Here is a 21204-nt window from a genome sequence, read left to right as displayed (position 1 = left end):
ATCCAGGATGTCTCTGCAGCTTCTTAGTTGGAATATTCATGGTGCAAACTCACCCGAGAAAAGGAAAAAAATCTTTCATATATTGAGAAAAGAACAATTGGACGTCATTTGCCTTCAAGAAACACATGTGACTAGGCTCCACAGGAGAGTGCTAATTAATAAGAGACTAGGCCAAGAATTTATTTCATCAGACAAGGTTAAAAAAAGAGGAGTAGTGATCTATGCAAAGGAGAGCCTAGCACCAAAATTGGTGTTTAAAGATGAACAAGGAAGAATTTTGGCGATTGAAATACAATCACAAGGAGAAAAATTTTTGATAGTTGGAATATATGCACCAAACGATGGGAAATCGGAATTCTATAAGAGGCTGCATGAGATAATGCTGGACCACATTGACTATACCAACATCATTTTGATGGGAGATATGAATGGGGTAGTCTCCACTTACATGGATAAGTCACAAAACCAAAATTTGAACAAAGACGGCAGACTTCCAAAGACCTTTTTTGAACTGACAGACAATATGGACTTGATTGATATTTGGAGGACAAAGAACCCTCTAGGTAAGGAGGGAACATTCTTTTCTGAGGCCCACCTATCTTGGACAAGAATCGACCAAATCTGGATATCTAGAGGACTGGCACCTAAGACAAGAAAAATAGAGATCTGCCCTAAAACTTGCTCCGACCATAACGCTTTGAAAATGGACCTGAGACTCACACCAGCTGGATCCTTCAGATGGAGAATGAATGACCACTTGTTTAGAGATCAGGAGATTGTGAAGAAGGCCCAAAAAACGATGAAAGACTATTTTGAAATAAATCTGAATACCTCGGTGGAAAAGAAAATAATCTGGGACGCGAGTAAAGCTGTTATGAGAGGGTTCCTGATACAACAGAACACCATCAAGAAAAAAACTCTGGAATGGTAAAAAGGACAAGATTTTGGACAAAATAAGAGATGGAGAGAAAAAGCTGAGACTAAATCCAAAATCAAAAGAAGTTTTAAGAGAAATAAAATTTTACCAAACACAATATACGAAATTGATAAACCAAGAAATTGAATGGAAAATTAAACAGATGAAACAAAGATCATTTGAATCGGCAAACAAATGTGGGAAGCTGCTGGCATGGCAGCTGAAAAAGAGACAAAAATTGAACTTTGTTACCAATCTGGAGGTCGAAGGTGAATGTATTCAGAAACCAGAAGAAATTAGAAAGTGTTTCCAGAGATATTTTAAAAAACTCTATACCCAAGGACCCCAAGCAGAGATTGAAATAAATAATTTCTTAAAAAGTCATGGCCTTCAAAAGCTAACACAAGACAAACAAACAGCCCTGAACTATAAAATAACACAACAGGAAATTGAAAGTGCCATTCAGAACATGCAAACAGGCAAATCCCCAGGCCCAGACGGACTTACCTCCAAATACTATAAGACACTGAAGGAATATCTGATACAGCCACTAATGGAGGTATGCAATCAGATTTTGGAAGGGAAGGGGGCACCAGAATCGTGGAAAGAGGCATTCATCACCCTGATACCAAAATTGGAATCTGAAAAGACTCAACTTAAGAATTATCGTCCCATCTCACTCCTAAATGTGGATTACAAAATTTTTGCTGATATTTTAGCAAACAGACTGAAAAAAGTTTTGAATGAAGTAATTCATAAGGACCAAGCAGGCTTTCTCCCTGGTAGACATTTGTCTGATAACACTAGGAATATTATTGATGTCTTGGAGTTACTACAGACAAATATGAATACGAAAGCAGCTTTGATTTTCATAGACGCGGAGAAGGCCTTTGACAATATATCTTGGAAATTTATGAAGAAAAATTTGGAAGGGATGGGAGTGGGAAGGGCGTTTCAAAATGGTATCGAAGCAATTTATTCAGAACAAAAGGCTAAATTGATAGTAAACAGTGTGGTGACAGAGGAGTTTAAAATTGAAAAAGGGACACGACAGGGGTGCCCCCTATCACCCTTGTTATTTATTTCTGTCCTGGAGGTGTTGCTGAATCTGATTAGGAGGGATCAGCTGGTGGAAGGAATACAGGTCGGAGAAAAACAATACAAACTGAAGGCCTTTGCAGATGATTTGGTTTTGACATTACAGGAGCCAGAAACCAGCACAAAAAGAGCTTTAGAACTAATTTCTGAGTTTGGTCGGGTGGCGGGATTCAAGTTGAACAAACAAAAAACCAAGGTTTTGGCAAAAAAACTTGACACCTTCAGAAATAGATGGGTTCCAGAAGGAAACAGAATTAAATGTGGTTACAAAAGTGAAATACCTGGGGGTTAACTTGACTGGGAGAAATTTGAATTTATTTAAGGATAATTATGAAAAATGCTGGTCGGAAATCAAAAAGGACTTAGAAACTTGGTCAAGATTGAAACTTTCCTTGTCGGGAAGAATTGCAGCAGTTAAGATGAATGTATTGCCAAGAATGTTGTTTTTGTTTCAAACCCTCCAGATCGTGGACAGAGTGGAATGTTTTGGAAAGTGGCAGAGGGATATTGCGAAGTTTGTCTGGCAGGGCAAAAAACCCCGAATAAAATTTAAGATATTAACAGATGCAAAGGAAAGAGGGGGGTTTGCCCTGCCGGACTTAAGATTGTATTATGAAGCTGCATCCTTCTGCTGGATGAAGGACTGGTTTTTGTTAGAAAACACTGATGTCCTAGATCTGGAAGGGCATAGTAACGCTTTTGGGTGGCATGCATATTTGTGGTACGACAAGGTAAAGTCTCACAAACTGTTTAAAAACCATATTGTCAGGAAAGCTCTATTCATTGTCTGGACTAAATATAAGGACTTACTTGAAAGTAAGACTCCGAGGTGGTTATCACCGATGGAGGCTAAGGCCATAAAACTACGGAATATGGAGAGTGGCTGGGTAAAATACTGTGAGATAATAGAAAGAGATGGTGATACCTGGAGGTTGCAGAGTTTTGAAAAATTGAAAGGAAAGGTGCGAGACTGGTTTCATTATGCCCAAATTTTAGAGATTTTTAAAAAAGATAAAAAAATTGGTTTCCAGGTGGAAAAATCAAAATTAGAGACAGAACTACTTGAACCTAAGATGAAAGTGCTTTCAAGAATGTATAACTTGCTGCTTAAATGGAACACTCAAGATGAGACAGTTAAATCAGCTATGATAAAATGGGCACAAGACATTGGGTACAACATTATGTCTGAAGACTGGGAAAGGTTGTGGACCACCGGTATGAAATTCACGGCATGTAGTGCCTTAAAAGAAAACATTATGAAAATGGTATACAGGTGGTACATGACCCCAGTCAAACTTGCAAAGATATATCATTTGTCTGATAATAAATGTTGGAAATGTAAGGAGGCTGAAGGAACATTTTTTCACCTCTGGTGGACATGCCCGAGGGTGAAGGCTTTTTGGGAAATGATTTACAATGAGTTGAAAAAGGTGTTTAAGTATACCTTTCATAAGAAACCAGAGGCCTTCCTCCTGGGCATTGTGGGCCAGAGAGTGTCAAAGAAAGATAGAACTTTCTTTTTATATGCAACTACAGCAGCAAGAATCCTTATAGCCAAATACTGGAAGGCACAGGAGTTACCCACGCTGGAAGAATGGCATTCGCAGCTGATGGACTACATGGAATTAGCCGAAATGACAGGCAGAATCCGAGAACTGGGAGAAGAGGCAGTGGAAGAGGACTGGAAAAAATTTAAGGACTATTTACAAAAACACTATAAGTTATATGAATGTTGAGAATTTGCTAAGATTTTGGGAAAAACATGCTTCAGTATTGAGATTGGTAAATGATGGGAACTAAGTTATGATTTAGAAAAGTATAAATTGCAGACTATATAACTAAATGAAAACACAAAAACATTTGAAATAAGGTATTAATTTGCTGTTTATTTTTATTGTAAAGAAAGCAGGGGATGGAGGACGTGGGGAAGTCCGGTTGATCATGAAAATTGATTTGAAAAAGTGAATTTTCTTCTATAATTTCTTCTTTCCTTTGTAAAACCGCTTTTGTTGTGTTATTGACGATGTATTCTGACCTTGGAAAAAAAGCAATAAAAAAATTATTATAAAAAAATAATAATAAAGATAACTCATATATGTGAAGCATTGAACATTCTGAAGCTCAGTATAAGTGATCCATGTTATATTTTCCCATCTAAATCTCAAGGTTCTTCCACTGAAACATCAATAGTGTTATGATTATTTTCTGGACAGAAGGCAGGCAGCACTGAAATCTTAGCTGCACACACTTAATTGCAGAGAAAGAATTAGCAGTCTAGTTTACAGTTCTGACTCTGAAAGGGGGAGGGAGCCCTCAATATCCCTTAATCTGCTTTGCTTTTAAAAACAAAGCAGCTGGGTAAGTTAGCTGTTACTCTAGATCAGTGTTTCCCAACCTTTTTTGGGCAAAGGCACACTTGTTTCATGAAAAAAATCTCGAGGCACACCACCATTACAGCCCCGTGACGTCAGCGCGCAGCGTCACGCCGGGAGGGACATGAATTGCTAGCAAATTACATAATCACCTCCTTGAGGGCTGGCTCATCTTCTCCGAAGGCAGAACCCCATTAATTAATAGCACAGACTCACACCATAGCCAAGATGAGGGGGGAAAACCTCAGTCATGCACAGTCATGCACATGTGGGGGCTAAATGAGGACGAAGACCGGGCAGAGAGCAGGGTTCAAATCACCCCACCTGGCCAGGACAATCCCTGGGTGCTCCCTTGGGCCACTCGCCTGACCCACCTCGCAGGGCTGTTGTTGCGAGGATAACACGGGGAGAACCACGCGCGCCCCCGGGAGCTCCTTGGAGGAGAAAGCGGGCGATGAATGCAATGCACGAAATATATGAGAGGTGACCAGGTTTTGCAGGTGAGGGGCCCCCGCCAGCCTCCGCTTCCAACACCCGGCGCAACGACGCCGAAGTTTCCCCCTGGGCTCGGCTCGGGGAGCAGCGCTGCTCCCCCCCGGCTCCCCTTCGCCCTCCCAGCTCTCTCTGCCGCCCACTAGGGACCCCCCTCACCTGCCAAGTCTGGAGCGCCGGTGGAAGTTGCATGCATGCATGTAGGGCGCCGCGTTGCCATTGCATTGCACTGCACTCCATGCAACGCCTGCACGCATGCATTGCCTTGCACGCCCGCCAAGGGGTCTCCCCGCGGTCCGATGCGTCCCCTCCGGCGCGGATGCAGCATTGCAAAAATAAAAAACCCCCGACGCAGCCCTACCTGGGGGGCAGCCTCCGCCTCCAACGCTCCGCCTCCGCGGGGATCCCCGGGCTCCATCCTGCCGCCCGATCTCCGCGGGGGCGCAGGCAGGCTGCGCGGGGTCTGCGCGGAAGAGCCCCTGCCCGCCCGGCCGCCGCCGCTGCGCTCATTCCATGGCCGGGAGAAGAGCGCTTCAAACAAAACGCCCGGCCCGCCAGGCCACGCTGGGAAACGTAGTTTGCGCACCCCGCGCGGGCGAGGGGACTATGGATCCCGGCAGCCCCCGCGCCGGGGACGGAGGGGGAGAGGCGGGTGGGCGAGCGAGTGAGTGGCAGCCGCGAAGCCTTGGCCGAGAGCCAGGAAGGGCCTCCCCGGAGGAGGAGGAGGAGGAGGAGGAGGGAGGCGCAGGGAGGGAGGGAACCCCAGGGGTCATCTAGTGACGGCGCCCCAATCGAAAATTTGACTTAAAAAAAAAAATCTTTCGAATTTTTTAATTTTTCCCGCAGCACACCAGGCAACATCTCGCGGCACACTAGTGTGCCGCGGAACAGTGGTTGGGAAACACTGCTCTAGATCAGAGGTTTTCAACCTTTCTGAGTTCACTTCTCCCTTGACCAACTACATTCTTTCTGCAGCACCCCTGTGGGGCTCAGGAGCCCAGTTATGTCACACCTAGCCTGCAGAACTGGCAGCCTCTCACCCTTTTTTTTTTTAACATGCTCCCTTTTGAACAGCCTCCTCTCGTTCAGAGTCCTCTGGGCAGCCGCAGCTGCTGCCCCTGGTCTCTGAACTGCCCTCCCTCAAAGAGAGGTGCCTCCTCACACTGCCCACAGGGGTCTGGGACTTCATGTCTGTTCCCAACAGCAAGGGCTGGCGGATTGGCTGGCTGGGCTCCCTTGCCCGCTTGCTTGCTTACTTACTCCAAGGCCGCCTCAGCTCCTGGCAACCAGCACCTGAGACACCATTCGCCTGGGGAGCTGCTGCAACAAATAGCTGTGCAAGCCTTTGGGAGGCAGAGTTGAGAGGGGAGGGAACGAGAAGGCCAGTGTTGCCTGCAGCACTGCTGACCAATTAAGGCACCCCAGGGTGCCATGGCACACTGCTCTAGATAAGTCTTAATACGAAATAATCTTCACAATCTACCCATTTAATTTCAGATGGTTTGGGCAACAACATACAAGGTTGGTTGTGCCGTTTTCTTCTGTCGTCAAGTAACAGGCTTTACGTCGAATGCTGCACATTTCATTTGTAACTATGGGCCTAGGTAAGTGTCAAGGAAGAATGAGTTACCGCAAGGGGTATGTGGTGGAGTTGGAGAGGGTCAGTTGAGAAGCACAGTTGGACAATTAGAGGAGCTTAATGGGATTAGGCAGAGGAGAGGAGGTTGGTTGTTCTGTTCATTAAAGGTTGATGGTCTGTATAGTAAACAGAGGAAAGTCAAGTATGGTAGGATAGTAGACAGAATTGATGATGATGATTTATTTTATTTATAAAATCACAGCTTGTGCTTCTCTTGCTTGCTTTTTTAAAATTATGAATGATTTGTTCTGGTCTGAAGAATTCTAAGAAAAATACCGGTATATCTCATCCCATGTGTTAGCTTTGATATGCAGAGTACACCAAACAGCAGGAGAATAATGTGGTGGCAGCTGTTTATTTTGGTTAAGGCCGCAGGGAGTCTGGACCCAGTGATCTTGAGCGCTCAGGGCATGGTACGGAACTCCTGCAACATTACAGGGAGCTTTTTGATTTATAATTAATGCAAGAAGTTTTCTTGTGAAGGAAATACTCTTGCATCTTCCAGAATCAAGAAGCTGGCAACTCTGGGTTAAGGCCAGCAAGTCCTTTCTGATCATGGTAAGAATTAAAGTTCAGTTTCAAGATGAACAGCATATCCAGCAATAGACCTAGTCTGGCGAATGTAGACATAGTCTTCATTACACATATACACTGATTTCATCCATAATAATAATAATTTTATTATTTATACCCAGCCCGTCTGGATGGGTTTCCTCAGTCACTCTGGGTGGCTTCCAGCATATATAAAAGCGTAATTAAAGGTCAAAAATCCTGATACAGGGCTGCCTTCAGATGTCTTCTAAAAGTTGGGAGGGCATCCCACAGGGAGGGTGCCACTGCCAAGAAGAGTAGTTTACTGTAAAGCTCTCTACACAGGACTGCTTTTAAATACAATGTTAATTGAAGGCACCATTACCAGAATGTTGGAGGAGCAAGGCAGCATGTAACAAACAAATCACATGGGTTACCAGTTTCTATCCAGGCTTAAAGTGAATATGTTAACCCCATAGAGCTCTGAATTGTTCAAGATCAGGTTATCTTAAGAACCGATGCTGCACATATGAACCATTCTAAGCCTGCTCTCTGGTCCATCATAAAATAGTTACTGATCCCTGGGTGGGGGATATATTTTTCAATGCTAATACAGGTAGGTGGAATAACTGGGGACAGAAAGTTCCAGGAGAGGAAGGGTCAATGGAAGTTGGTCCTAGGCTGGATGATGGAGGCGGCCTGTCTCTACCATTTGTTGTTTAGTTGTGTCCAACTCTTTGTGACCCCATGGACCAGAGCTCTCCTGTCTTCCACTGCCTCCCACAGTTTGGTCAAACTCAAGTTGGCAGCTTTGAGAACACTGTCCAACCATCTTGTCCTCTGTCGTCCCCTTCTCCTTGTGCCTTGTGTTTCTACCATACTCCTTATGAATATGGTGAGGAAGGGAGGCAAAACGTTCCTGAAGGCTGGAGTTCAAGACTCTCACAAACTATTTACCATTGTAAGCAGTGGCCTGGCTCAGTGTGCTATAAATACCAGAGCTTTTGTGTAATATTGCAGATTATCACTCTCTGGCATTCCTTAGTCATTAGTCTGCACCAGGCGTCCTATTGGGAAGACCCAGTTTTCTGAGTGCATGTTCTGGAAGTTGGGCAATAGGGGCAGTACAGGATTCCTACTGGTGTACCGACCTCCCCGCTGCACCAAGGATTCCCTGCCTGAGCTGCTTCAGGTCGTGGCAGATATGCTCATGGAGACACCTAGCTTGGTTGTCCTGGGGGATTTTAACATCCATGCCAACACGACCTTACAAGGGGCCGCTCGGGACTTCGTGGAAAGCATGGCCTCCATGGGGCTGTCCCTGAATAAGTTTGGCCCAACTCATAGCCGTGGACATGCCTTAGACTTGGTGTTCACCTCTATGGATGTTGGTGATCTGACACTAAAAGCGAAACAAAAGAAGTGCCATGGTCAGATCACTTCCTGGTGCAACTGGACTTCTCTGCAACCCTTCCCCTCTGCAGGGAGGTGGGACCGATTCGGATGGTCCGCCCCCGCCACTTAATGGATCCAATTGGCTTCCAGAGAGTGGTAGGGGATGCTTTATCCCAAGTTGATGGCCTTTCAGCTGATTCCCTGGTGGCACGCTGGAATGCGGAGTTAACCAGGGCTAGTGACTGTCTGGCTCCGAAGCGCTCTCTCCGATTGCATGGAGCCCGGACAGCCCCGTGGTTTTCCCCGGAGCTGAGGGTGATGAAACAATCGTTGAGACGGCTAGAGCGCTGGTGGCGGAAAACTCATTCTGAATCAGACCAGACACGGGTTAGAGCTCAACGTCGAGCCTACCAAGTGGCAATGGCGACGGCGAAGAGGGCCTTCTTCGCCGCCTCCATTGCATCTGCAGAAAACAGCAGCAGGAGACTTTTACAGGTGGTTCGCAATCTATCGGAACCACCTGTACCACCGGGGCTTGGTAGGGACCCCAAGATCTGCTGCAATGCTTTTGCAAAGTTTTTTGCAGATAAAATCGCTCAGATTCAGAAGGAGGTAGACTCCACCATGGGAGCAGGGCCAGGGCGGGAGAGTGCTAGAGTTCTGTCTGGTCCTGTTACATGGGATCCGTTCCAATCTGTTACCTCCGAGGATGTAGACAGGCTGCTTGGACAAGTGAAACCGACCACCTGTCTCCTTGATCCTTGCCCATCCTGGCCGATAAAAGCGAGCCGGGAAGGGCTGGGCGATGGGCTCTGTGGGGTGGTGAATGCTTCCCTCTGTGAGGGAGCCTTCCCAGACCCGCTGAAAGAGGCGGTCATTAAACCGCTTCTTTAAAAAACATCTTTAGACCCAGCCAATTTGGCCAACTATCGCCCAGTCTCAAATCTGCCATTCTTGGGCAAGATGATTGAGCGGGTGGTTGCTGAACAACTCCAAGCACGCCTGGAGGAAACGGACCATTTGGATCCCTTCCAATCGGGATTCAGGCCTCATCACGGGACTGAAACTGCCTTGGTCGCGCTGGTTGATGATCTCCGGCGGGCTAGGGACAAAAGTGAGAGCTGTTTCCTAGTTCTGCTGGATCTCTCAGCGGCCTTTGACACCATCGACCATAACATCCTTCTGGACCGTCTAGAGGGGCTGGGAGCTGGGGGCACTGTCATACAGTGGTTCCGCTCCTTCCTCCTGGGCCGTGTCCAGAAAGTGGTGGGGGGGGGATGAGTGTTCAGACCCCTGGGCTCTCACTTGGGTGCCTCAGGGTTCTGTCCTCTCCCCCATGCTTTTTAATATCTATATGAAGCCGCTGGGAGAGATCATCAGGGGGTTTGGACTGGGTGTTCATCAGTATGCAGATGACACCCAGCTCTACCTCTCCTTTAAATCAGAACCAGTGAAGGCGGTGAAGGTCCTGTGTGAGTGCCTGGAGGCGGTTGGAGGATGGATGGTGGCTAACAGATTGAGGTTGAATCCTGACAAGACAGAAGTACTGTTTTGGGGGACAGGGAGCGGGTTGGTGTGGGGGATTCCCTGGTCTTGAATGGGGTAACTGTGCCCCTGAAGGACCAGGTGCGCAGCCTGGGAGTCATTTTGGACTCACAGCTGTCCATGGAGGCGCAGGTTAACTCTGTGTCCAGGGCAGCTGTGTACCAGCTGCACCTGGTACGCAGGCTAAGACCCTACCTGCCCGCGAACTGTCTCGCCAGAGTGGTGCATGCTCTAGTTATCTCACGCTTGGACTACTGCAACGCGCTCTACGTGGGGCTACCTTTGAAGGTGACCCGGAAACTGTAATTAATCCAGAATGCGGCAGCTAGACTGGTGACTGGGAGTGGCCGCCGGGACCACATAACACCGGTTCTGAGAGATCTGCATTGGCTCCCAGTACGTTTCCGAGCACGATTCAAAGTGTTGGTGCTGACCTTTAAAGCCCTAAATGGCCTCAGTCCTGTATACCTGAAGGAGCGTCTCCACCCCCATCGTTCAGCCCGGACACTGAGATCCAGCGCCAAGGGCCTTCTGGCGGTTCCCTCATTGCTAGAAGTGAGGCTACAGGGAACCAGACAGAGGGCCTTCTCGGTAGTGGCACCCGCCCTGTGGAACGCCCTCCCATCAGATGTCAAAGAGATAAATAATTACCTGACATTCAGAAGACATCTTAAGGCAGCCCTGTTCAGGGAAGTTTTTAATATGTAACGCTGTAATGTTGTTAACACTGATTGGGAGCCGCCCAGAGTGGCTGGGGAAACTCAGCCAGATGGGCGGGGTATAAATAATAAATTATTATTATTGTTATTATTAAACCAGTAATGGGGGAAACCCATGCTCTTCCTGATATTGTTGGACTACAGCTTCCATCAGTGGCTATACTGGCTGGGGCTGTTGGGAGTAGAAAGAACATCTGGAGTGCCACAGCTTCCCCATTCCTACCTTAAACAATAAGAAATGGTATGCATTCATTAAACATGGGAGGTTTGCAGTAAACAGATTCTAGTGTACAGTATTGGTATAAAAACAACACATGGTATTGTTTAGATGCCTAGGAACATTATGTTCAGGCAATGTAGGTAAGATTCTGATAGCATGTGCTTTGGTTTGAGAGTTCATTAGAGACAAATATTTCCCCAAAACATCTTAATTAAAACAAGTTGACATGGAAACAAACGTATTCCATTGTACATTAAGAACATTAATATTTATTTAGTTTGCTAATTCCCAGTCTCCAGGTTTCAGCAAATGTAAATAAATAAACAAAAGGGGGAAATAGAACTCAACAGAAAATCATTAAATGTTAAAATCCTGTCCTTTCTCTTTTTGTTTCCCTAGCCTCGTACATTGATGTCCCTACCTGGTCTCAAATTAAATCTCCAAATGTATGGTTCCTATCTTAAATTGGAGGAGAGGGTTTGAATTCCCAGTTAATCATTGGGATGGCTAGACCAGTATCAGCACTATCAATATAAAACAATTCCTTTCAGCTATTGCATGACAAATGCATCACCTCTTGGTTTATGTTAATTTTCAAAATGTATGAGTTAAATGAGTGTGTAGAAGAAAGGGATCATGATACATCAGTACCTTGGGTGGAGTTGAAAGCTCGTGTGCCACTTTCAGCAGTTGTCGAATAGAAAACAGCAAGAATCCAAACTGTGGTTTAACCTATCATTAAACTCAGGCACATAGCTGGGAATTGATACTTGATGAGTGTAGTAGGTTCAGTCTTGATTTCGAAAAGGTGGCTGCATCACCAGTTTAATGCCCTGAAATGTCCCTTCTTATGTCTGGCTGAGAAACTATCTAATTATTCCTACTCTCTATTATTAAGAATTTATACAGACAGCAAGCAGTTTGAATGTAACTGGAATAAGAATCTTTAAATCACATTCTGTACCCCCCTCTTTCCACAAAGTGATCTGACAAAGCTGTTCTTTTACAGTGGCAATTTTCCAACATGGCCATACAAAAGAGGAACATCGTGCAGTGAGTGTGATGGAGAACCGTGTGTAGACAAACTATGTGGTAAGTGAAAATGAATTGGACTTGCATGGTGAAAACAAAGTGTGACGATCGATTGAACATTTGTTACAAGGTATTATATTTAGAACTTGCCATAGTAGATTCCTCTACTATGTTAAGTCCCACCTCCTCTTGGAAAAATAGGGACATCCTACGTCACACCATTATAGCCAGAGATGGCTGTAAATATTAAAGGTCCTGAAGCTGGAAATGTAAGGTTTGTAGGAGAAGCTCATATGAGAACAGATGACTTAAGCTCATTACTGTCTATTGGATCATGTGGAGGTGATACTTTATAAAAGTTCAGTGTGGAGCAGACAATCAGCACACATTTTCAGGCTTTTTTTCAGTGGTGGTGTTGTGGAACTCCACCCCTTCACAATGGACCACAAAGCAAATTTATGGTGAAGTATCTATTTGCTTGGAAGGAAGTATAATCCTGGGGAGTGCTCTTATGTCCATTTTTGTGCCTGTACAATGGTTTTTAATTGCAATTATGTAGTTGGTTGTGTGTTGCCGCCTGCCACCAATAATTGCTGTACTTGTAGCAGCTTTGCAAAGTAGTGCTGGAACTGGGCTGTTAGTGTACAGCTTTGTTCATACTGAAGTTTCTCCATGCAGAATATTCACATGGGAGAAAAGTTCCCCATTATTTTAGGTGAGCTAGAACATAGTGAGAGCTGGAACCTTTTTGCTAGTTTTCCAGCAGCAGCCAATATCCAGCCAGATACATTCCACAATGCGCCCTGTAGTGAGAAATGTGGTTTCTAGAACGTGATTTGTTTTTCAGAGACAACATATGTATAACCCCCAGTCTATAAGATCTTGATAGAATTTAGGCTACACCAGATTAAATGTTGTTTCAGATATCTAGACAGCTGTGAATGCAGACTCCCTTGCAAATCTGATGCATGCTGTAGAAGTAGATACATGCAGAAAACTAATTAGTTGACTAATATTTTCAGCACACTCCAGGGACTTTTGACTTTGTAGAGGCACGGAAGATACATTTGCTCTACACATGGAAGAACCGGGGGGGAGGGGGTCACAGATTTATTTCATAAATAGCAGGCTGCCTAGGGTCCTAGAATGAAGACCATGAACTTTGGCTTTTTACATAGACCCCAAGAAGTTTTGTCAGCTTTAGAATGATTCATAATTTACAAGCCTAATAATCGAGGAAGTTTCAAACTTGAACTACTCTTAATGTCTTTTTACTTTTATTTATAGGTAAAGTCCAGGAGGTGTCAATTTCTGACCAGGATGAATCACTTCGTAACCAGAAGGAGTCAATTTGTGACCAGTACTGTATCACCATTCTAATATTGAGACCATCTTTTGCTTTAGGGACTTTAGCAGCAGTCTTCTTTGTGAAGCAACGTTATCCCACAATATTTTTTTATGAATAAACTAGCAATGGAGATAAAGAGCTGGTGGATTAAGCATAGTCAGCTGGTATATGGCATTAACAATTAAATGTCAAGTCCAAAGTCTGCTTTAGAGCAGGCTAGTCAACAAATCCCATGAACTGTAGTCAGACATCTGCAGGACACCCACACTGGCTAATTTTTTTGTTTAAAAATTGATAGCAGAAAACAATGCACCCTTTTAGTTCATGGTTCAAAAGTGATGTCTGTTTCTGGGGTGGGTTATTTCTTTACTTACCTGATTTTAATGCATTTGTTATGTGTTCATGTACATCAATAAAGCATAACAGGGAGGCATAATTTATGACATCTTGACCACAATATTAATAAAATGTTGTATTATTTTAAAAATGAGCAGTGATAATGTAAATTGTTGGTAGGGTCTAAAATGTAAACAGTACTTGGGGAAAATAAGATTTAACATTTTCTCAGACTCTGCCTTCTTTCCATAAGTCACACATCACAATACCACAAATAAATGTCAAGTACAGGTGTGCAGGTAGCTGGATAGAGTGGGCATGCAAACAAGTCTTGCTTTGCTATCCTCACAACTACTGCATCCCCACCCCAAATTCCTCTGTTACAGAGGGAAGGCCTGCAAGAGATATGAATACTCTATACCATAAGGGAGACCTGATAAAACAGGACTTGTGACTGCACAGATTCAACAAAACCATGTAGAAGCCCCCTGGCAGACTTTCCCCACAGAGGTCAGGGATTGAAAGGTGTGCAACACATATAAGGCTGTGTGAAGTGTTTCCATTCATTCTGGCAAATGACACCACAATATACTGTACAAAATAATATCTGGCAATATTGTGTATGCTAAAAACCTTCATACCAAAAACTTACAATGCAAAGAACAAGCTGCCGATTTTACTTTCTGCAAACCTTGAAATCACGGGGCGTTTTCCAGGCCACGGAGAAAGCGAAGTTTGCAAATAGTTTGATGTGCACTACGACAATGCATCTAGTCAGTTATAAATCTGCAGTTTATGAAAACTTCCTCCAGCGGAAAAACCTTAAGGAAAGATCATTTCTTTTTCTTTGCATCTGCTGCAATTTTTAACTTTACTTCTTCCTCTGGAAGTGCTCCCAACTTCTTCTTCTTTGCCTTTTTAACCTTTTCTTTAATAGCTTGGATATCAATTTTTGTTTCAGCCAAAGCTATATATAAAAAAAAGAAAATATGGGTTATGTATTTGTAGGTAAACAAATTGGACCCAATGTATATTCAAAACTTTTACACACATCCACTGAACCAAGTAACATGACATCAAGTTGTGCTTAGCAAACACACTGTCCTGATTCACATGTCATGATCAGCTAGAGTGAATTACCATGACCATGTAAATGTACTGCCTCCCAGAGAAGAGCTTGCACCAACTTTGCTCCTCAGGCTCTTTTAGGGCAGCACAGGATGGCAGTTAAGCAAAGATTTGGGTTTAGTGTGTCATCAGAACTTGTGATGGTGGTTAAAGGTTCTCTTCCTTAACCACAGGACTAACCTTGACTACAGTGTTGACCCTGTGTGTTGCAGCTGTGAAAAGCAATTTACATTAGCAGTCATTAAGAAAGGGATTAAAAAATACAACTGCCAATACAGTGCCATTAAATAAATATATAGTGCAACTGCATCTGAAATGCTGTGAACAGTTATGGTCATCTCACCTCAAAATTATACTGTAGCGCTGGAAAAGGTTCAAAAATAGGCAACCAAAATGATCAAGTAGTTTGAAGCAACTCTCCAGAACTATGGCACTACTTGTTACCTGGTGTTAGCCTTCATTAATGTTAAAGCCATCAATGACTACTAGCCATAGTGGCTATGTTCTCCCTCCCCTGGCGGTAGCAATACCGTATGCTTCCAAACACAAGCTGCTGAGAATCACAAGTGGGAAAGGCAGCATGGATGCAGCACTCAGGGTGGGCTCATGGCCCTGCAGCAGGCCTGTTTGGTCTTTGTGAGAACAGGATGCTAGACGAGATGAGCCTTTGGTGTGATCCAGATCACTAACCAGAAACATAATTCTTCACTTTTCTCTTCCTCAGAAGACTTGTTACTATGTCAACATAGGAGACCAATGTTAATTCATTACACAGAAAGGCCAAAATAATTTCCCTTCATCATGTCAATACTGAAAAGAGAACTCAATTATAAAAGGTGTTGTTTTTTACAACAAATAATAATTTGAACTCATCTTACCTTTCTTTGGTTTTACAACTGTTTTTTCCTTGGGTGGAATAAAAGCTTTGTTTCTCTCCTCTTGCCTCCGACTGATTGCTTCTGCTTGTTTTGCCTAAGTTTAAAAAGGTCAAAGCACATACAATTCAGACAAAGCACATACAATTAACATACATATTTTAAAACAACTTCAAAAGACATCAGAGTGGCCGTACCTTTATCTCCTCTACCCTCTTACGCTTCTTTTGACTTTCTTTCAAGAAATATTCACCACTTGCCAATTCCTTATCAATCTGTAAAAATAAAAATTATGATTAGCATGTTCCATACTGAATATTTTTTTAAAACTATAAAATAATAATCAGAAAGCATTTGAATTCCCCCCCATTAAATCTGTATTCTTTCCTTTCTCCCAAAAGTACATATTGAAATGAAGCTCCAGCAAATTCTACAAAATTGGCAGTGTTTAACCAAGGTTTTATGTATGAGCACACAGTACACAAAGGATCATAAATGGATTAAGTACTACCATAACTTAGACTGCAGTTCTAATACCCATATACTGTACAGTACTATGAATAAAATCCACTTAACTCAATGGGACTTATTTCTGAGTGAAGCATGCAGAGTCAAGCAATCAGCAAATTTCTTTTGTATGGCAAATAATTTTATATGAACGGTCGTGAGTTTTAAAACTGAATGGTAGCTTAAACTGTTTTACTTAAACTGTTTAAGTAAAAACTAAAATGTCTTTATAAATAATATTAAATAATAATCACCAACACCAAATAAATATGCAATTGTGGAGTCATGTGTACATATGAGCAAACATTTACTAAACACTACAACTCACTAAACCCATCAACAGTGACCATGGAAATTTCAGGAGGGGGTTAACTTAACATGCAAGCAACCCCTGCTGAAATTTCCCATTACATGACTATTAAGAATGCAGAAGCCCTGTTTTCCTTTCTCAACTCCCCACCCTAAAGCCAGCGTAATTTTCACTCACACCTAAATGAAAGAAAATAAATTCAAAACAGCCTGCATACATTTGCTATCGTTCTAGTAGGAAATTGTCATCTGCTTTACAGAGCAATCCAAACCCTTGATCCACCAAACTAGAGGTGGTCTTGAGTGAAGCAGAGGAGTTATGTCTGCCTCTGTCAGCAAGAAGCAGCCCTGGTTCCTAAGCTGCTTCAGCTTCCAGCAAACTATAGCAAGGGGCTTCATTTAGGCTGGTTTGCTGTGACAACCTAGAGCTGGCACAGGAAACATACAGACTTTTTCAAGCCCCTGGCTGGCACAAGCAGTGGAGCTCTAGATGCTGTAAAGGCTGCACAGCTCTGTCAAGTGTTAGGACTGCAACACTTTTATATAGATTGCAGATAGCATTCTACTCTTCTGAATATTCTTATTTGCCACTGCCTTGAGATTTCCTTTGTTGGGACAGAAAGACAGGCAAATTCCCTCTTAAATGTATATTGGGATTCCTTGACATGCAATCAATTTAATTCAAACTCATCAATGTTCTGCAGTAAAATTCAAGTGAGATATAACAGACCTGACTCTCTGGTTGTGGAGGTGGGAAGGGAGTATATTCCTTCTTGACATTTTTCTTCTGTGGTTCTTTCCGTTTGTTTAAATTCTTGTGTTTGAATTTAGGCAAAAACCGTTCCCAGTTCTGCAATCGTAATTCGGGGTCTTTTGACAATTCCCTTTTAATCATCAGAGTCTTCAATCACATTAAAACAACAAGAAATTAGAACATAATATTTGCTCTGCTTCATTTTAAAAAATACATTCAAAGACACAGGGAAAGTGAGGTAATAGTAGATAAAAAACAACATAATTTAATTATAGCAGATAACTTAAGGTATCAAATGGGAGAATGATCAGATTTATAAACTAAGTAATCAAGCCTAATTATGCCATGTTCTTTTCATGTTTTTCTATATGACCAATGATAAAAGAATTTTGTTATAGGAGAATGTTTAAAAGGTAAAAGCACCTCAAATGAAAATTGTTAGAATAAAGAGGAAAGAGTGATAAATATATTTTATACAATAAAGAAAATTGTACTCACCTTGATGTTGTATATGGGATGAATATTCTTCATTGTATCAAGAACAACTTTCCTAACCTAGATTTTTTAAAAAGAATGCCAATGGAGTAGTAGTTTTAATGGCTAAATTGCTTAATTTATAAACCACTGTATTTTAAAAGATAATACTAAGAACAAGCCTATTTCAATAAGCAATCTTTATTTAACTAATCTTATATTTAATGGATCTTTTCTGAACCATTCACTAAGTTTCAGAAGAAGCAGACTGACAAACTGATCCTATAGTTTACAGTAAAGCTTTGCATGCTATGGACAGTTTAAGCAATAATAAGATTTTTGTTACTTGTATCCTGAAGCAATGCTGCACCCATGTAAGGAAATTTGTGCATGTGTCTAGCAAAAACTTTGTCACCATGTTTTCCACTTGTCCTAGTGCACTTCCACTACTTTGCAGCTTGCATGGATGCAAATACTTGGTGCTTAAAGCACTTTTTGTCTAATACAAAAGGACCACAGAACTTAGTTGCATGATAAAAGTTCTATGCCAGCGACCAACAGTGTAATAACGAAGTGAATTCCTTGGACAAAAACTGAACACTTAAATAAGGTATAATTACCAGATTTGGAGGGGTGGGGGTTAAATGCATGGAACTTCTAAAACCTTATTTCCTGTGGAAAAGAGATCTTACCTCTTTTAAGCCATTAAAAGGTCCAAGAGCTGAAACGGTATTCCCCTGAACCATGATGTAGCAATTTGTTAGCAGTTCCAGGGCCTAGGTCAGGAAAAAATATGAGAAATGTTTCAGGACTCAAATCATGTAAGTAGCTTTCTTAACAAACACTAAGGCCTCAGTCTTAAATTCACTTGCAGGAAGTAAACCCCACTGCACAGACTGTGACTTATTTCTAAGTAAACATACATAGAAATGATCTCTAAGTATGTAAGACCAACCTTGAGAGTAGATCCATTGGGACCAATAAGTCTTTGTCTTCTTTTTATAAATCTTTCTCTGTTTCTGACCAAGGACCCAATTTTAATGATGTCACATGCAACGTCATCTTCAAGGATACGTACAGCCTAAATAGAACAGCAGAAACAGTTAAACAGACACAAATATAGGCAGAAACATATTTAATATTACTTCACTTTGAGAAACTATTCTGCAAAATGATTCTATATCCAAGTTAGACTGCCACTTCCACTGAATGACTATTCTAATAAATCCAGGATATCTATCAGATTATTAATTCACAGATTTGTGGGGGGGTTTTCCTGACAAAATTAACTGACAATTTAATAGAATTTAAATTTAATAGAAATGTAGCAATGGCAGACCACAATTATTTTATCAATGAACAAACCTGCTCAAATGGAACACTTCTTGCTAAAAGCTTTATTAAGTCTCTGGCTCTGATGATTATATATGGGTCAAAGGTCTTCTTTGTTGTGCTGACAGTCATGCTTCCTTCTATTAAGTCTAAAGCTGCATTGATGTGCTGTAAGACAAAGATAGAAGTAACAGGCTATATAGAAACTTTACTGTTTAACAGCCTCAGAGTTTTAAATTGAAAAATAAATTTTACAGTCAGAATATATATGAATATCAAACAAAAAAAAGTTATTTCGATAACTTCATGACATAGGAATTGTAAAGAAAACATATTTTTTAAATTAACAGGACTTTCAGGACTGGTTTCATGCTCCAGTAGGAAGATCATTCTTGGTCTTGTTACTGCTGTTCCTCCTTGCTTTTGCAGCTTATTTACCTACTCTCTGAGTGAATGAACAAAGAGAGGAGCAAAGAAGAGCAGTAATCTGCACATGGCTTATCCTCTCCCTCTGAAAAGAGGTCAGAATGGGCCCAGAGAGGCAGCCAAATGAACTTGCAACAATGAGGAGGAGGTGGACACATGCAGAGAGAAAATCCCATTGAGAACATATTGGCCAAAGGACCCTCCAAACAAAATGTGGAACCAGCATTAAGGATTCCCCATAATTATTCCTGCTAACTGCAAAAATGTCCATTAACATCACATAGATCTCATGTTACTTCAAACATCTGCTGCAGAGACACATGTGATTTATTTCCAATGGATCTTGCGGGCTGCTCCAACTTCTAAACAGTAGATAGATGCTCAGAGTAATGTAAAATGCTGTGAAAACAGTCATTTATTTTTTTAAGTAGCTTGAGCCCCTGTGCCCATTTCCATTCAGGGAAGCAGAGATAAGAACACAACCTGGGCCATCAGCAATCTAGACTCTTAAGTAGAAAGTTAACACACTCCATTTAAGAAAATATTCCATATAGAAAATATTCTCACATGTTCCGTCAAAGTTTTCTGCACCAGTGGCCAGCATTCTTTCAGATAAGCTTCTCTGTATTTTGGGAACAGAGTGGCAAAGCTGCTTTCTTCCAGGAGACCTCTAGGATTATCTTCTCTTGCAAATGCTGGCTCTTTCCACCCATCAGGAACAGTGAGAAGTTCAGACTCGTCCACTGCTAGCAATAAAGAAACATATTAGTTTTCCCTAAATGAAAATGTGGGAAGGGTCTAATGCAGGAGAGACCAGGGAAGGTGCCACAACTATCGCTCCAGACTTTTTTTGAAATCTCAAGTGAGAAAAACACGCAAGGTGCAGTACAACAGCTGCAAAAATAAATAAATCAGGCTACAAAAATGCCCTGCAACATTCCAAATCACAACCTTAAAGAAACATACGCAACCTGGCTTCTGGGAAACCATTTCCACGCGACACATTACTATTACAAGTTAGTTCACACTCGTGTTACCCGTCTCGGCCTCGACTTGGTCCTCCACCCACCGGGCACCACCTTTCTGGATGCCAGGAAAGCTCACACCACCAGAAAATAGCGCACTCTCTATATGTTTCCCAAGAAGCAGACATCAGATGTCAAAGAACTAAACAACTACCTGACATTTAGAAGACATCTGAAGGCAGCCCTATTTAGCGAAGTTTTTAATGACTGATGTTTTAATGTATTTTTCATCTTTTGATCTTTTGTTGAAAGCTGCCCAGAGTGGCTGGGGAAACCAAGCCAGATGGGCAGGGTATAATATATATATATATATTATTATTATTGAAAAACACAAACAAGAAGTTCCCAATTTTTGAAATACTCATTCCTAACCCTTCTTCCCTCTCCCCCAAAGGAAACAAAGCACTAACAACAACAACAAAAGCAGGCAAGCTGTGCCAAGACCAAGGCGGGTTTCACGGGGGTCTATAGAAGGCAAAGCGACCAAAACAGACCCAAGCCTCGAAAAGGCACCGCACGTGGCGGGAGGAACCCACGTGAAACGCCTTCACGTGTGTGGGGGGGAAATATGACGTCACCTTTGCTCGCTTTCTTGGCCTTGGGGGTCCGCGCCCCCGCGGCTCCCTCCCCACTCTCTGCCTCCTTGGGGGTCGCCATGGTGCCCCTCGCTCCACCCGGCAAACGCTCCACACGGGCGACCCGGAAGCGCAGCGCGAAAGAGGAAGAGCGCG

General features: G+C 42.6%; 2 protein-coding genes across 3 annotated transcripts in view; one reads left to right on the top strand and one right to left on the bottom strand.

The window, feature by feature from the left end:
* The window catches only part of GLIPR1 (GLI pathogenesis related 1), a 20906-nt gene extending 7112 nt beyond the window's left edge, over nucleotides 1-13794 (top strand). Inside the window, exons 3-5 of the mRNA XM_081211273.1 lie at nucleotides 6376-6482; nucleotides 11937-12019; nucleotides 13247-13794. Coding sequence (XP_081067399.1) covers nucleotides 6376-6482; nucleotides 11937-12019; nucleotides 13247-13425 — 369 coding nt within the window. The 3' untranslated portion in view covers nucleotides 13426-13794. The remainder of the gene's footprint in view (nucleotides 1-6375; nucleotides 6483-11936; nucleotides 12020-13246) is intronic.
* Nucleotides 13767-21204, bottom strand: KRR1 (KRR1 small subunit processome component homolog). 2 transcript variants are annotated; one of them, XM_081211262.1, is made up of 10 exons: nucleotides 21052-21204; nucleotides 20016-20191; nucleotides 19056-19190; nucleotides 18646-18771; nucleotides 18383-18466; nucleotides 17715-17771; nucleotides 17193-17363; nucleotides 15844-15921; nucleotides 15650-15743; nucleotides 13767-14610 (listed from the first exon to the last, which is right to left on the bottom strand). In XM_081211262.1, exons 1-10 carry the CDS (start codon nucleotides 21128-21130, stop codon nucleotides 14477-14479), a joined length of 1134 nt encoding a protein of 377 aa, XP_081067388.1. In that variant the 5' UTR covers nucleotides 21131-21204; the 3' UTR covers nucleotides 13767-14476. The 2 variants fall into 2 exon arrangements, with proteins under 2 accessions (XP_081067388.1, XP_081067387.1); XM_081211261.1 differs by having other exon boundaries at nucleotides 20016-20194; nucleotides 21052-21201.

The sequence above is a fragment of the Podarcis bocagei genome (assembly GCF_964188305.1).
Source record: "Podarcis bocagei genome assembly, chromosome: 10".
NCBI classification, from domain to species: domain Eukaryota; kingdom Metazoa; phylum Chordata; class Lepidosauria; order Squamata; family Lacertidae; genus Podarcis; species Podarcis bocagei.
Note: the sequence above shows the minus strand (reverse complement) of the source record. Positions and strands in the feature narration are given on the sequence as shown.